The sequence below is a fragment of the Hemitrygon akajei genome, chromosome 13, assembly GCF_048418815.1.
Source record: "Hemitrygon akajei chromosome 13, sHemAka1.3, whole genome shotgun sequence".
Taxonomy (NCBI): domain Eukaryota; kingdom Metazoa; phylum Chordata; class Chondrichthyes; order Myliobatiformes; family Dasyatidae; genus Hemitrygon; species Hemitrygon akajei.
The window spans coordinates 1,207,730-1,225,829 of NC_133136.1; the positions used below are offsets into that span (position 1 = coordinate 1,207,730).

At 47.4% G+C, this 18,100-nt stretch overlaps 1 protein-coding gene across 3 annotated transcripts in view; it reads left to right on the forward strand.

Annotated features, from left to right (window-relative positions):
• The window catches only part of LOC140737581 (polycomb group RING finger protein 3), a 184,877-nt gene that overhangs the window by 71,432 nt on the left and 95,345 nt on the right, over positions 1–18,100 (forward strand). For all 3 annotated transcript variants that reach the window (XM_073064017.1, XM_073064016.1, XM_073064019.1), the window contains exon 4: positions 888–984. In XM_073064017.1, the coding sequence (XP_072920118.1) occupies positions 888–984 (97 nt within the window). The remainder of the gene's footprint in view (positions 1–887; positions 985–18,100) is intronic.

Here is an 18,100-nt window from a genome sequence, read left to right on the forward strand (position 1 = left end):
TTCATCAGGAGTGATTACCTCCTCCCATAGATGCTGTCTGGCCTGCTGAGTTCTGCCAGCATTTCGTATTTTTTTTATTGATTATCATACCACCCAGTACTCTGAACTTCAGAATCCTTGGCCACAAGCTGCAAACTGCCTTGCAGCAGCCTGTAGTCTATTTTATTTCAGAGGCATTACATAAACATATTCCTGTCCTGGTTGTCCACTACTCTAACCTTGAAATAGATCTCTCTGGTACTGAACCAAAGTCCTGGAATTCATTCTCTCATCTATGTGAACTCAAAGCCTCAGCTCTCAACCACTATATCAATAGACATTAAAATTAGCTTTGTTAGCTATGCCTTGTCCATGGATCAGGAGGAGAAAAAAAGGTTTCATTGACAGTTTACCAGAAATTAGAGAATTCAATGTTAACACAGTTGGGTTGAACCCAGTGGAACTTCCCTTCTAAATCATTGGTCCCAGCTACCAGTTTTTTCCATAGGTCTGTGCAGATGTCCTGCAATAGATGGACAAGAGTGTTGGTTGCAAGGAATATCTGTCTTGCTGTGCTTTCATTGCCACACTCATTGTCACTCTTCCCCTTGAATGCTTTCCTGTGTTAGTTAATTTGTTCATCCTTCCTTTTGCTTTTATTACCCCAATGCAGGCAAATTGTACTTCTGATGTGGCCAAGAAATCGGGCATCAATCTGCCTTTCTGCTCCCTGGGTCATACTACTTGTTAATGTTAGACTTTTGATTGTTCTTAAGCAAGCACTTCCTTAGTTACTAATTCGGGAAAAAAAATCACTGTGTCTTTGTCAGGAGCTCTGTTCACTAGACTGTTCCTGCCAGAGTGGATTGTAGACAATGAGATATTGATGAATTGTTGGTTTGTTTCAGTTTGTAGGAGCTGTCTTGTGAAATATCTTGAAGAGAATAACACCTGTCCGACCTGCAGGATCGTCATTCACCAGAGCCACCCACTGCAGTACATAGGGTGAGTGTTAACCACACAGCTGTAGCTGTTCTAGTGTTAACCATGCAAATAGGAAAACTGCAAAGTGACTTCTTGATTTTTGTTTGGTATTGTGCTTTTTTTGATCATTTCATATGCACAAAATGTGTGAATGTTTGTATACAATTCTGTGCAATGCAATTTTTACCTGATAACGATGATCAATAAATCTCTTCTCAAAGGAGGTTGAGGTATTTGCACTTGGAATCTAAAACAGCAAATCCTTCCCACCCCCAAAATAATTGTCTGTTAAATAACTGATGAAAGTATAGGTGAATGTTTTCAGCTTTCCTTTGTTAATTGCCCTTAACATCTGTCTGTGATTTTTGATTAATTTTATGTCATTGGGGTCTTTCCAGTTCAATCATTGAAGTAAGATTTTAACTTCTGGCAATATCTCTGATATAACTGGGGCACCACAGTAGTGTAGCAATTAGGATGACACTTTTACAACTCCTAGTCTGAGTTCAGAGTTCAATTACAGCATTCTGTGTTAGAAAGTTTGTACGTTCCTTCCAGTGTGCACATGGGTTTCCTCCAAGTGCTCTGGTTTCCTCCCACAGTCCAAAGACCAGTTAGTAGGTTAATTGATCATTGTAAATTGTTGTGTGATTAGAATAAGGTTAAATTGGTGGGTTGCTGGCTGGCCCAGCTCGGTGGTCTGAAATAGTCTGTTTTGTGCTGTATCTCTAAATAAGATAAGTGAACAAGCAGTTTTGCAGTTTAGTGAGACTTGACTGAACCTGCTGCACCAGCTGCTCTCTGATATATGTCCATTTCTGAATGGCTGTCCTGATTTCCCCCTATCGTTCGTACCTTGAGCTGGAATTTCAGTCCACAGTATCAACATATATTGACGATGTTTTGGGTTCCCTTTGTGTGAGCATGTGTGTCTGGGTGAGACTGAGTATGTGTGTCAGTGTGTCTGTCTCTTTGTGTGTATGTGTATACATGCATGTGTTCTGTGTGTGTCTGTCTGTGGATCCATGCTCTACGAAAGATGTCATCACAACATGGTGGAGGAACTTCATTCCACAATATCAACAACTTTGGATTGGGGCAGGTTGTTTTCTGCTAAGGTGAACTTGGTAACTGGGAGGCCTTCAAAAGTGAAATTTTGATAGTACAAAGCTTATATATGCCTGTTAGAATATAAGATAAAGTTAACAGGTGTAGGGAACCTTGGTTCCCAAGGGGTATTGAGGCCCTGGTTAAGAAAAAAATGGAGGTACATGGCAGGGATAGGCAGGTAGAAACAAATGAGATTCTTGTGGAATATAAGAAATGCAAGAGAGCACTTAAGAAAAAAAATCAGCAAGGTGAAAAGAAAACATGAAGTTGCCCTAGCAGACAAGGTGAAAGAGAATCCTAAGGGATTCTACAGATATATTAAGGACAAAAGGATTACAAGGGACAAAATTGGTCCTCTGGAAGATGAGAATGATAATCCATGTATGGAGCCAAGAGATGGGGGAGATCTTAAGTAAATGTTTTGTATCTGTATTTTACTCAGGAAAGGAACACAGAGTCTATATAAATGAGGCAAAGTGACATCAACTTCATGGACACTGTACAGTGTACAGAGGAGGAGGCGTTTGATGTCTTGAGGAAAATTAGGATGGATAAATCCCCGGGGCCTGACAAGGTGTTCCCTCAGATCCTGCAGGAAGCAAGTGCAGAAGTTGCTGGGGCCCAAGCAGAGATATTTAAATCATCCTTAGTGACATATGAGGTACCAAAGGATAGGACGATAGCCAATGATGATAGCTAATTAAGAAAGGCTCTAAAAATAAACTAGAAAATTATAGGCTGGTGAGCTTGGGATCTGTAGTAGGAAAATTGTTGTAAGGCTTACTAAGGGACTGGATATGAGTATTTGGATAGACATAGACTGATTAAGGATAGTCAGCATAGCTTTGTGCATGGTCAGTTGTGTCTAAGCAAGAGCCTACTTGACAAGATCCCACATGGGAGATAGGTCAAGTAGGTTCATCACTCGACATTCAAGATGAGGTAGTAAATTGGCTTAGACACCGACTTTGTGGGAGAAACTTGAGTGTAGGCGTAGATGGTTGCCTCTCGTCAGAGCCTATGAATGGTGGAGTGCCTCAAAGATCAGACCTGGGTCCAATGTTGTTTGTCATCTTTATCAATCCTCTGAATGATAATGTGGTTAACTGGATCAACAAATTTGCAGATGACACCAAGATTTGGGCTATAGAAGATAGTGAGGAAGACTATCATAGCTTGCAGTGAGATCTGGACCAGCTGGGAAATAGACTGAAAAATGGCAGGTGTGTGGCGACCCACTTCCTAGCGCACTCGAATCGGCTCACAAATAGCCAGCGCGCCGGCATAAAGGCCAGTCCCAAAAGGGCGCCAAGTCTGCTTCACCAACAAGGGGAAAAGCCCGTGCGCGGGACAGGACTGTGAATACGTGCCCCCTACAGCATCCACACGCGGGACAGGACTGTGAATATGTGCCCCCTACAGCATCCGCGCCCGGGGAGGGCGGGATCAGGAAGGCTTTAAAGCGAGGTCGCGAAGTTCGAATAAAATCTTTTTGTAACTGCTGTTCATCGACTCCGTGTCGTTATTTCAGCGCTGCGTGTAGCACACCGCTACAATTGGTGACCCCGACGGCCCAAATGATATTTGGGCCGAAGATGAACGACGCCGCATCTGTTCATGCAGTTTTGTTGAAACTACCAAACTTCTGGACGCTGCAACCTCACCTATGGTTCCAGCAAGCAGAAGCCCAATTCCACGTTCGGCAGATAACCTCGGAGGACACACGTTACTACTACATGGTGAGCTCCCTCGACCAGGACACAGCGGCCCAGGTTGAGGAGTTCATACAGTCTCCCCCAGCGGATGGCAAATACACAGAATTCAAAGCCCTGCTCATAAGGGCTTTTGGACTCTCATGGCGCGAGCGGGCTGCTCGCTTACTGCACCTGGATGGTTTGGGGGACAGACCACCATCGGCTTTGATGAATGAGATGCTGTCTCTGGCTGGAGGACACAAGCCCTGCCTCATGTTTGAGCAGGCATTCCTGGAGCAGCTGCCCGAGGACATCCGCCTGCTGCTGTCCGACGCAGATCTCAGCAACCCCCGGAAGGTGGCAGCACGGGCGGACTTGCTGTGGAAAGCCAAGAAGGAGAGTGGGGGCGTCAGTCGCACAAATCACCAGGCCATGCTCCCAGCAGCAGACCAGACCAGGCCCGGCAGCAGAGCCCATTAGCCCCAGAGGGAGGGGTGAGGAGACCAACGAACAATGGTGCTTCTACCACCAGCGGTGGGGCGCAGAAGCCCGCCGCTGTCGCCCGCCCTGCAAGTTCCCGGGAAAAGCCAGGGCCAGCCACCGCTGATGGCTACGGCGGCTGGCCATCGGGATAGCCTCCTGTATGTGTGGGACAAGCGGTTGGGACGCTGTTTTTTGGTCGACACTTGTGCCGAGGTCAGCGTCTTACCTCTGACGAGTTACGGCACCCGCAACAGGGCATCGGGTCCCACCCTGAGGGCCGCGAACGGCAGCACAGTAAGGACCTATGGCACCCGTCCGGTGCAGCTACAGTTCGGCTCCAGCCAGTTCACGTAGGACTTCACACTGGTCACTGTAGCCCAACGGCTCCTGGGCACAGATTTTTTGCGGTCTCACAGCCTACTGGTTGACCTGCCGAGGCAGAGACTGGTCCACGCCGAGACCTTTCAGACGTTCTCCCTGGGTGAAGCCCAGTTGCCAGCCCCACACCTCGACTCCATCACGCTGTCCGACAACGACTTCACCAGAGTCCTGGCGGATTTCCCATCGGTTCTGGCACCGCAGTTCACGGCAGCCATGCCCAGACACGGCGTACAGCACCACATCCCGACACAGGGACCACCCCTCCATGCCCGTGCTCGAAGGCTTCCCCCGGACAAGCTCTGACTGGCGAAGGAGGAGTTCAAGAGGATGGAGGAATTGGGGATCATACGGCGGTCCGACAGCCCATGGGCCTTCCCCCTGCACATGGTGCCCAAAGCATCAGGGAGCTGGAGACCATGCGGCGACTACCGCAGGCTGAACGAGGCTACAACACCGGACCGCTACCCTGTGCCACACATTCAGGACTTTGCAGCAAACCTGTACAGCGCACGGATCTTCTCCAAGGTAGACCTCGTCCGGGGATACCATCAAATCCCGATGCATCCTGATGACGTCCCCAAAACAGCAATCATCACCCCTTTCGGCCTTTTCGAGTTCCTCCGCATGCCGTTCAGCCTGAAGAATGCCGCACAGACGTTTCAGCAGTTAATGGACGTGGTGGGACGTGACCTGGACTTCGCTTTCATCTGTTTGGACGACATCCTCATAGCCAGCAGCAATCGTCAGGAGCATCTGTCCCACCTCCGTCAACTCTACGCCCGACTGAGTGAATACGGCCTGACAATCAACCCGGCCAAATGCCAGTTTGGGCTCGACACCATCGACTTCCTGGGCCACAGGATCACTACAGACGGGGCAACCCCTCTGCCCGCTAAGGTAGACGCAGTCCGCCATTTCCCCCGACCCACCACAATCAAAGGCCTTCAGGAATTCGTGGGTATGGTAAATTTGTACCACCGCTTCCTCCCTTCAGCTGCCCGAATCATGCACCCCCTGTTTTTCCCTGATGTTGGGTCCAGGCAAGGACATTACCTGGGACGAGGAGTCCGCCGCCGCTTTCATTAAAGCGAAAGAAGCCTTGGCAAACGCCGCGATGCTAGTGCACCCCAGAATGGACGTCCCTACCGCCCTCACAGTGGACGCATCTAACACGGCAGTCAGTGGGGTACTGGAGCAACTCATCGAGAGTCGCTGGCAACCCCTGGTGTTTTTCAGCAAACACCTGCGACCACCCGAGTTCAAATACAGTGCTTTCGACCGGGAACTGTTGGCGCTATACCTGGCAATCCAGCATTTCAGGTACTTCTTAGAAGGTAGGCCCTTCACCGCGTTCACGGACCACAAACCGCTTACCTTTGCGTTCACGAAGGTGTCCGATCCCTGGTCGTCCCGCCAGCAGCGCCATCTGTCCTACATCTCTGAATACACGACGGATGTCCGGCATGTCTCGGGAAAGGACAATGTCGTAGCGGATGCACTCTCTCGCCCTAACATTCATGCCCTTTCCCAAGGGGTAGACTTTGAGGCGCTGGCGGAGGCACAGCAGGCAGACGAGGAGATCCCTAGTTACAGAACCGCAGTCTCCGGTTTGCAGCTCCAGGACCTCCCCGTAGGCCCAGGTGAGAGGACCCTACTCTGTGACGTCACCACCGGCCAACCCCGTCCCGTCGTCCCGGCAGCCTGGCGGCGGCGCATTTTCAACTCCATTCATAACTTAGCACACTCCTCCATCAGGACAACCGTCCGGATGGTCTCCAACAGGTTCGTTTGGCACGGACTCCGCAAGCAGGTCAGTGAATGGGCCAAAACGTGCATGCACTGCCAGACGGCCAAGGTGCAGCGGCACACCAAAGCTCTGCCGCAGCAGTTCCACCCCGCCCACCGGCGTTTCGACCACATTCATGTGGATATTGTGGGCCCCCTGCCAGTGTCACGCGGAGCGTGGCACCTCCTCACTATCGTGGACCGATTCACAAGATGGCCAGAGGCGATCCCGCTCACCGACATCACCTCCGAATCTTGCACCCGGGCACTGTTCGCCACCTGGGTATCTCGCTTTGGTGTACCGGCCCACATTACCTCCGGCGCCCAGTTCACCTCCAGCCTGTGGTCAGCTATGGCCAGCCTTTTGGGTCGAACGGCCTGGTGGAGCGTTTCCACCGTCACCTAAAGTCGGCTCTCATGGCCCGCCTGAGAGGACCTGACTGGGTGGACGAGCTTCCCTGGGTCCTGCTCGGAATTTGCACGGTGCCCAAAGATGATCTGCACACTTCGTCGGCCGAGTTGGTGTACGGCGCACCCCTGGTCGTCCCCGGGGAGTTCATATCAGCCCCAAGGGGGCACGAGGAAGAACCCGCAGCAGTCCTGGGCAGACTACGCAAGAGGCTCGGCAACCTGGCCCCCATACCCACTTCGCAGCATGGGCAGAACCTGACCTGCGTACCCAAAGACCTGCAGAACTGTAAGTTTGTGTTTGTACAAAGGGGTGGGCGTCGGGCACCGCTACAGCGGCCCTACGAGGGGCCGTTTACGGTGATCAGAAACAACGGGTCCACGTTCGTGCTGGACGTTGGGGGGGAGAGAGGAGGTTTTCACGGTGGACCGACTCAAACCGGCCCATGTGGATGTGGCGCAACCGGTTGAGTTTCCAGCACCGCGACGCAGAGGCAAACCTCCCAAACGGGGTCCGGCCCAGACTGTGGACATTGGGGGGTGTATCGCCGGTTCTGGGGGTGGGGGGTTATGTGGCGACCCACTTCCTAGCGCACTTGAACCGGCTCACAAATAGCCAGCGCGCCGGCATAAAGGCCAGTCCCAAAAGGGCGCCAAGTCTGCTTCACCAGCAAGGGGAAAAGCCCGCACGCGGGACAGGACTGTGAATACGTGCCCCCTACAGCATCCGCGCACAGGACAGGACTGTGAATACGTGCCCCCTACAGCATCCGCGCCCAGGGAGGGCGGGATCAGAAAGGCTTTAAAGCGAGGCCGCGAAGTTCGAATAAAATCTTTTTGTAACTGCTGTTCATCGACTCCGTGTCGTTATTTCAGCGCTGTGTGTAGCACACCGCTACAGGTGGAATTTAATGCAGACAAGTGCAAGGTTTTGCACTTTGGTAGGACCAGCCAGAGCAGGTCTTACACAGTGAACAGTAGGGCACTGAGGAGTGTGGTAGAACAAAGAGATCTGGGAATACAGATCCATAATTCATTGAAAGAGGTGTCACAGGTGGATAGGGTCATAAAGAAAGCGTTTGGCACGTAGAGGCTTTCATAAATTAAAGTATTGTGTAAAGGCGATGGGATGTTATGTTGAAGTTGTATAAATTTGAGGTATACTTTGGAGTTTTGTGTGCAATTTTGGTCACCAACCTGCAAGGAAGATGTAAACAAGGTTGAAAGAGTACAGAGAAAATATGTAAGGATGTTACCGGGTCTGGAGGAACTGAGTTATAAGGAAAGATTTAATAGGGTAGTACCTTATATTTTGTAATGTAGAAGATTGAGAGGCATCTTGATAGAGGTATAAAAATTATGAGGGGTATAAACAGGGTAAATACAAGCAGTCTTTTTCTAATGAAGTTGAGTTGGACTACATCTGGAGATCATGGGTTAAGGGTAAAAGGGTGAAGAGTTTAAGAGGAACATGAGGTGAATCTTAGAGGGTTATGAGTGTGTGGAATGAACTGACAGCTCAAGTGGTGCATACAACATTGATTTCAACGTTCAAGAGAAAATTTGTATAGGTACCTGGATGGTAGCGATATGGAGGGCCATGATCCCAGTGCATGTTGACAAAAAGCCACAAAGCTTGCAGACATGAAGCATGTAGCAGCTGGAGGAGTCTCATGGCTTTAGCGCCATGGAGAGAGGAGTAAACGTTGTGCAAGCACGAGCAGAATTGGCCTGAGCCTCACCTTTGGTCCCGGCACCCTGCCTTTTCAGTCAACCTGGGCTGTGTTTAAATCATCCAAACACCAGGTTGTCCCCCACAATAGGGCCTGGGTCCTGCAGCAACAATGCACTCTGGGCCTGTAGCCTGCCGTCCAGCTCAAGGCCTTTCTCGTCTCAACCTTTCCAAATCAGCTCGGCACTTAGATCCATCCAACCTTGCTGCCAGTTTAGGTGGATGAACTGCAAAACTCCTCCACACTGACTCCACTCCGATTTGCTTAGTCTCTGTCTTGACCATGCCTCAACCTCATTCTGAATGCTTCTCCTTGAATATGCCATGCTCCAAATTTGCATCGCACGTGCATGGCCTAACCCTCGAGTCAGCCTCGCCTTCACTTGCCACTTCATTGTTTGTGGTGATGGTTTACCACAATTTACCACAGAAAAAGTGTTTTAATTTAGTTGTATTTCTTAGTTTTTGAACTACTAGTAATCTGTTGCTCAACTTCAGTAGTGCCATCTTAAATCATGCCAGAAATCATCCTTTAAGAAAACAGAGGCTGAACTGAACTAGCTGGCAATTCTGTAGGAAAAAGCTGGCTATCAGCTGTTTATGGTTCAGTTTCCTTTGGACGTTCATGCACGCTTGGCTAAATGCAGCATTACAAATGTGGATGGCACATCTGAGCTCTGGTGTGCTGCTGGACCAACACTGAGACCAGTGCTGGAGTATTGATGTGTTGGAGAGACCATAAATATAGGAATAGAATTAGGCTATTTGGCCAACGAGTTTGCTCTGCTATTACATCATGGCTAATTTATTCCTTTCAAACCCATTCTCCTGCCTTCTCCCTGTAACATTTGGTACCCTGATTAATCAAGAACCCATCTGACGGTGGTGTCTGAAAAGAGGTTGCTGTCCAAGTTGCATGCCATCTTGGACAATGTTTCCCATCCACTCCATAATGTACTGGTTAGGCGTAGTAGTATGTTCAGCCAGAGACTCATTCCACCAAGATGCAACACTGAGCGTTATAGGAAGTCATTCCTGCCTGTGGCCATCAAACTTTACAACTCCTCCCTCGGAGTGTCAGACACCCTGAACCAATAGGCTGGTCCTGGACTTATTTCTACTTGGAATAATTTACTTATTATTTAATTATTTATGGTTTTATATTGCTATATTTCTACACTATTCTTGGTTGGTGCGACTGTAACGAAACCCAATTTCCTTTGGGATCAATAAAGTATGTCTGTCTGTCTGTATCAACCTCAGCCTTGAAGAGTCACTGGGAAGTAGTCACCCCGAAGTTGCAGGAGGCGAGTAGCTGGGAGAAATGGAAATGTGAATAGGCAGTTAGCGCAGAGCACCTCTGGGGCCATTCCTCTCAATAATAAGTATACCATTTGGATACTGTTGTGGGGGATGACCACCCAGGGAAATGCCAATGAAACCAGGTTACTGGCACTGAGCATGGGTCCGTGCTGCAGAAGGTAAAGATGGAGAAGAGGACAACAGTAGTGATAGGGGAAAAGACAGGAGATTCTGTGGATGTGAATGAGACTCCTGAATGGTATGTTGCTTCCCTGTTACCAGGATCAGGGACACCTCGGGTCGCATGCACAGCATTTTAGAGAGACGGAGAGCAGCCAGATGTCTTGGTACTTATTGGTACCTATGACATAGGGGAAAAAAGCAATGAGGTTCTGAAGAGGGAATTTAGAGAGCTAGGCAGAAAGCTGAGAAGCAGGATCTCCAAAATAGTAATTTTTGGATTGCTACCTGTGCCATGTGCTAGTAAGGGTAGAAACAGGATGATTTGGCAAATTAATGTGGAGCTGAGAAGCTGGTGCAGGGGGCAGGGCTTCAGGTACTTGGGTCATTAGGATCTCTTTTGGGGCAGGTATGACCTGTACAAAAGGGATGGGTTACACCTGAACCTGAGGGGGACCAATATTCTTACAGGCAGGTTTGTTAGAGCTGTTGGGGAAGGTTTAAACTAATTTGGCGAGGGGGTGGGAATTGGAGTGAAGGGACTCAGGATAGGACAGATGGTAAAAAAGCAAAGTTAGCATGCATTCAGACTGTCAGGAAGGCCAGGCAAATGATAGGACAGAATTGCAACCAGCAGGGTATCAGTGCATTAGGAATGCAGAATCAGAAAGGGTAGCAAATACAGTTCTCAAAGTGTTATATCACAATGCACGGAGTATAAGAAATAAGGTGTATGATCTCGTTGCACTATTACAGATTGTCATGTTTGATATTGTAGCCAGCACTGAATCATGGCTGAAGGATGGTTGTAGTTGAGTGCTAAATATCCAAGGTTACACGTTATATCGGAGGGATAGAAAGGTAGGCAGAGGGGGTGGCGTGGCTCTGCTGGTAAAGAATGGCATCAAACATCAAATCAGTAGAAAAATGTGTCATAGGATCGGAAGATGATGAATCCTTCTGGGTTAAGTTAAGAAACTTACAAGTGTAAAAGGACCCCAATGGCAGTTATATACAGGCCACCCAACAGTAGCTGGGATGTGAAGCACAGATTACAACAGAATGTAGAAAAGGTGTGTTAAAACAGGAATGTTATGATGGTCATGGGAGATTTTAAGATGCAGGTTGATTGGGAAAATCAGGTTGGTAATTGATCTCAAGAGAGTGAGTTTGTTGAATGCCTAAGAGATAGCTTTTTAGAGCAGTTTGTCGTTGAGCCTACGAGAGGATCAGCTGCAATGGAGTGATCTGTAATGAACTGGAGGCGATTAGGGAGCTTACTAGTGATCACAGTATGATTGAGTTCAACTTGAAATTTGATAAGGAGAAAGTAAAGTCTGATGTAGCAGTATTTCAGTGGAGTGAGGGAAATTACAGTGTATGAGAGAGGAGTTGGCCAGAGTAAATTGGAAGGAGCTGATGGCAGGGATGACAGCAGAGCAGCAATGGCTTGAGTTTCTGGGAAAAATGAGGTAAGTGCAAAACAACAAACACAAAATGCTGGAGGAACTCAGCAGGCCAGGCAGCATCTAGGAAAAGAGTACATTGAACATTTCGAGCCGAAACCCTTCAGCGGGACTGGTACAAGCTGGCGACAAAGACATGTTCCCAGAAAGGATGCATGGCTGTAGTAGCTGGACTGGCTAAGCACATAGTCACAGAGTCAGAGAGCAGCGGGGATCACAGGGGAAGCAGTGAGAGAGGGTTTCACTGAACTGCTGTTGAAGGGAAGATTTAAACAACTTCAGGGTAGGCATCCCTGGAAGAGACTTTACAATGTAGTAATTCAAACACAAACAAAAGAAAATCTACAGATTCTGGAAATCCGAGCAACACAAACAAAATGCTGGGGGAACCCAGCAGGCCAGGCAACATCTATGAAGGTGCAGGATAGATGTATTCCAAAAATGAAGTAATACTCAAATAGCAAGATAGTACAACCGTGGCTGACAAGGGAAGTCAAAGCTATTGTAAAATCAAAAGAGAGGGCATATAACAAAGCAAAAATTAATGGGAGGAGAGAGAATTGGGAAGCTTTTAAAAACCTATAGAGAGCAATGAAAAGTATCATCAGAAGGGAAAAGATGAAATATGAAAGCAAGCTAACAAACAATATTAAAGTGGATAGTAAAAGCTTTTTCAAGTATGTAAAAAATAAAAGCAAGATAAGAGTGAATATGGAACCACGAGAAAATGAGGCAGGAGAAATAATAATGGGGGACAGGGAGATGACTGATGAATTAAATGAGTCTTTTGTATCGGTCTCCACTGTGGACAACACTAGTAGTGTGTGAAGGAAGTGAAGTGGGTGCAGTTACTATTACAAGAGAAGGTGCTCAAAAAGCTGAAAGACCTAAAGGTACACAAGTCACCCGGACCAGATGAACTGCGCCCTAGGGTTCTGAAAGAGGTAGTGTTAGAGAATATTAGAGAATTAGCAATGATCTATCAAAAATCATTGGACTCTGGCATGGTGCCAGAGGACTGTAAAATTGCAAATGTCACCCCACTTTTTAAGAAAGGAGGATGGCAACAGAAAAGAAATTATAGACAGTTAGCCTGAGTGGTTGGGAAGATGTTAGAGTCACTTGTTAAGGATGAGATTATAGAGTACTTGGTGACACAGGATAGGTTAGTAAATTTGCTGATGACACAAAGGTTGGGGGTGTTGTGGATAGTGTGGAAGGCTGTCAGAGGTTACAGTGAGACGTTGATAGGATACAAAACTGGGCTGAGAAGTGGTAGATGGAGTTCAACCCAGATAAGTGTGTGGTGGTTCATTTTGGTAAGTCAAATAAGATGGCAGAATATAGTATTAATGGTGAGACTCTTGGCAGTGTGGAGGATCAGAGGGATCTTGGGGTCTGGGTCCATAGGACACTCAAAGCTGTTACGCAGGTTGACTGAGTGGTTAACAAGGCATACGGTGCATTGGCCTTCATCAATCGTGGGACTGAGTTTAAGAGCCGAGAGGTAATGTTGCAGCTATATAGGACCCTGGTCAGACCCCACTTGGAGTACTGTACTCAGTTCTGGTCGCCTCACTACAGGAAGGATGTGGAAGCCATAGAAAGGGTGCAAAGGAGATTTACAAGGATGTTTCCTGGATTGAGGAGCATGTCTAATGAGGATAGGTTGAGTGAACTCACCCTCTCTGATGACTACACCTGTGGGGAGTGCAGCCACCTACAGTTCATGAAAGACAGCATTATTAAGGAGCTAGAACTGGAGTTGGATGAACTTAGGGGAAGCAGAGGAATTGATAGGTACGACTTTTGAGCAGGTGGTTACACCCAAGCTGCAGAATGTGGGGAGTAGATGGGCAAACACTGAGAGAGGTAAAGGGAGAAGGAAGTCAGCGCAGGATCTCCCTGTGACCGTTCCCCTCAGCAACAGGTGAACCCTTTAGATACTGCTGAGAGGGATGACCTATCTGGGCAAGGCAGCAGCAGCGAGATCAATAGCACTGTTGTCGGCTCTGAGCCTCAGCAGGGTAGGGTGAAGTCAGGTGGAGCAATAGACAATAGACAATAGGTGCAGAAGTAGACCATTTGGCCCTTCGAGCCTGCACTGCCATTTTGAGATCATGGCTGATCAACTACTATCAATACCCGGTTCCTGCCTTGTCCCCATATCCCTTGATTCCCCTATCCATAAGATACCTATCTAGCTCCTTCTTGAAAGCATCCAGAGAATTGGCCTCCACTACCTTCCGAGGCAGTCATAGGGGACTCGATTGTTATTGGGACAGATAGGAGATTCTGCAGCAGCAAAAGAGACACCAGGATAGTGTGTTGCCTCCTGGGTGCTGGGGTCCCAGGGTGTCTCTGAGCATTGCAGAATATTCTTGAAGGGGAGGGTGAACAGCCAGGGGTCATGGTACATGTTGGTACCGATGACATAGGCAGAAGAGGGGTAGAGGTCCTGCACAGTAAGTTTAGAAGGAGGCTGAAGAGCAGGACCTCCAAGGTGGTAGTCTCCAGATCACTCCCAGTGCCATGAGCCAGGGAAAATCAGAACAGGAAGATAACGCAGAGAATGAGTGGCAGAGGAGATGGTGCAGGGGACAGTGTTTCAATTTCTTGGATCATTGGAACCTTTTCTGGGGAAGGCGTGACCTGTACAAGTGGGGAAGGTTGCACCTGAACTGTAGGGGAAACCAATATCCTGAGAGGGAAGTTTGCTAATGCTACTGGGAAGGGTTTAAACGATTTGCTGCGGGGTGGGAACCGAAGCGAAGAGGCAGAGGATGGGGTGGTTGGCGCACAAGTAGAGATATCTCGGGCAGGAATGGCTGCTGAATATGCAGGGCTTTAGATGTTTCAAAAGGGACAGGGAAGGAGGCAGAAAGAGGTGGGGGAGTGGCATTGCTAATCAGGGATAGTATTGTGGCTGCAGAAAGACCAGAAGACAAAGGAGCAGAAGTCGGCCATTCGGCCCATTGAGTCTGCACTACCATTTCATTATGAGGTGATCCAATCTTCCCTTTAGTCCCATTCCCCCACCTTCTCAACATAACCTTTGATGCCCTGACTATTTAGATACCTATCAATCTCTGCCTTAAATACACCCAATGACTTGGCCTCCACTGCCACCCATGGCAACAAATTCCATAGATTCACCACCCTCTGGCTAAAGAAATTTTTTCGCATCTCTGTTCTGAATGTGCGCCCTGCAATCCTCAAGTCATGTCCTCTCGTATTAGACTCCCCCACCATGGGAAACAACTTTGCCACATCCACTCTGTCCATGCCTTTCAACATACGAAATGTTTCTATGAGGTCCCCCCTCATTCTTCTAAACTCCAAGGAGTACAGTCCAAGAGCGGTCAAACGTTCCTGATATGTTAACCCTCTCATTCCCGGAATCATTCTAGTGAATCTTCTCTGAACCCTCTCCAATGTCAGCACATCCTTTCTTAAATAAGGAGCCCAAAGCTGCACACAGTATTCAAAGTGAGGTCTTACCAGTGCCTTATAGAGCCTCAACATCACATCCCTGATCCTATACTCTATTCCTCTAGAAATGAATGCCAACATTGCATTTGCCTTCTTCACCACCGACTCAACCTGGAGGTTAACCTTAAGGGTATCCTGCGCAAGGACTTCCAAGTCCCGTTACATCTCAGAACTTTGAATTCTCTCCCCATTTAAATAATAGTCTGCCAGTTTATTTCTTCTACCAAAGTGCATGACCGTATACTTTCCGACATTGTAATTCATTTGCTACTTCTTTGCCCATTCCCCCAATCTATCCAAGTCTCTCTGCAGACTCTGTTTACTCAGCACTACCGGCCACACCACCTATCTTTGTATCATCAGCAAACTTAGCCACAAAACCATCTATTCCATAATCCAAATCGTTGATATACAACGTAAAAAGAAGCGGCCCCAACACGGACCCCTGTGGAACACCACTGGTAACCGGCAGCCAACCAGAATGGGATCCCTTTATTCCCACTCTCTATTTCCTGCCAATCAGCCAACGTTCTATCCACATATGTAACTTTCCCGTAATTCCATGCGCTCTTGTTTAGCAGCCTCATGTGCTGCACTTGTCAAAGGCCTTCTGAAAATCCAAATACACAACATCCTCTGCATCTCCCTTGTCTAGCCTACTTGTAATTTCCTCAAAAAATTGCACTAGGTTTGTCAGGCAGGATTTTCCTTTAAGGAAACCATGCTGAGTTCTGCCTATCTTGTCATATGCCTCCAGGTACTCTGTAACCTCATCCTTGACAATCGACTCCAACAACTTCCCAACCACCGATGTCAAGCTAACAGGTCTATAAATTCCTTTTTGTTTCCTTGCCCCCTTCTTAAATAGTGGAGTGACATTTGCAATCTTCTAGTCCTCTGGAACCAGGCCAGAATCTGTCAACTTTTGAAAGATCATTGCTAATGCCTCTGCAATCTCCACAGCTACTTCCTTCAGAACACAAGGGTGCATTCCATCTGGTCCAGGAGATTTATCTACCCTTAGACTATTCAGCTTCCTGAGTACTTTCTGTGTCGTAATTGTGACTGCGCATATTTCTCTTCCCTGAGTGAAGACTGATGCAAAATACTCGTTCAGTTCCTCCACCATCTCCTTATCTCCCATTGCAATTTCTCCAGCATCATTTTCTATTGGTCCTATATCTACTCTCACCTGTCTTTTACTCTTTATATACTTGAGAAAGCTTTTAGTATCCTCTTTGATATTATTTGCTAGCTTCCTTTCATAGTTCATCTTTTCCCTCTTAATGACCTTCTTAGTTTGCTTTTGTAAGCTTTTAAAAATTTTCCAATCCTCTGTCTTTCCACTAATTTTTGCTTCCTTGTATGCCCTCTGCTTTGCTTTTACTTTGGCTTTGACTTCTCTTGTCAGCCACGGTTGCATCCTTTTTCTATTTGAAAATTTCTTCTTCTTTGGTCTGTATCTGTCTTGCACCTTCCTCAGTTCTCGCATAAACTCCAGCCACTGCTGCTCTGTTGTCCTTCCCGCTAGCGTCCCTTTCCAGTCAACCTTGGCCAGAAAGGAGGAAGTCATGGAGGGATTGTCTACTGAGTCAGTGTGGGTGGAAGTTAGAAACAGGAAGGGGGCAATAACTCCTCTGGGTGTTTTTTTTATAGACCCCCCCAATAGTAACAGAGACATCGAGGAGCAGATAGGGAGGCAGGTTTTGGAACAAAATTATAATAATATGGTTGTTGTGATGGGTGCTTCTAACTTAATTAATATTGACTAGCATCTCCTTAGAGCAAGGGGTTTGGATGGGATGGAGTTCAGGAAGGGTTCCTGACACAATACGTAAATAAGACTCAAGAGAAGAGGCTGTACTTGATCTGGTATTGGGAAATGAACCTGGTCAGGTGTCAGATCTCTCAGTGGGAGAGCATTTTGGAGATAGTGATCACAACTGTATCTCCTTTACCATAACATTGGAGAGGGATAGGACCAGACAATTTAGGAAGACGTTTAATTGGGGTAGGAGGAAATATGCTTTAGACAGGAACGGTAGCATAATTGGGAGCAGATGTTTTCAGGGAAATGCACGGCAGAAATGTGGCAGATGTTCAGAGAACATTTGCTTGGCGTTCTGCATAGGTATGTTCCATTGAGACAGGGAAAGATGGTAAAGTTAAAGAACCATGATGTACAAAGGATGTAGAAAATCTAGTTAAGAAGAAAAGCTTATGAAAGCTTCAAGAAACTAGTTACTGTTAGAGCTCTAGAAAATTACAAGGGTGCCAGGTGGGAGCTTAATGAAATTAGGAGAGCCAGAAGGGGCCATGAGAAGGCCTTGGTGAGCAGGATTAAGAAAAACTCCAAGGCATTCTACAAGTATTTGAAGAGCAAGGGGATGAGCCGTGTGAGAATAGGACCAATCAGGTGTGATAGTGCAAACGTGTGCATGGAGTTAGAGAAGGTAGCGGAGGTACTTAATGAATACTTTGTTTCAGTATTCACCAGGGGAAAAGACCTTGGCAGTTGTGGGGATGACTTACAGCCAAGTGAAGCGCTTGAGCGTATAGACATTAAGAAAGTGGAAAGTCACCGCGACTGGATGAGCTATCTCCCAGTCTACTGTGAGAAGTGAGGAAGGAGATTGCTGAGCCTATGGCGATGATCTTTGCATCATCCATAGGGATGGGAGAAGTTCCAGAGGACTGGAAAGTTGCAAACCTCGTTCCCTTGTTGAAGAAAGGGAGTAGAGATAACCCAGGAAATTATAGACCAGGGAGTCTTCAGTAGTGGGCAAGTTGTTGGAGAAGATCCTGAGAGGCAGGATTTCTGAGCATTTGGAGAGATATCATCTGATTAGGGATAGTCAGCATGGCTTTGTCAGGGGCAGGTCATGCCTTCTGAACCTGACTGAATTCTTTAAGGATATGACAAAACATATTGATGAAGGTAGAGCAGTGTATATGGATTTCAGTCAGGCATTTGATAAGATTTCCATGCAAGGCTCATTCAGAAAGTAAGGAGGCATGGGATCCAAGGGGACATTGCTTTGTGGATCCAGAATTGGCTTGCCCACAGTAGACAAAGGGTGGTTGTAGATGGTTCATATTCTGCA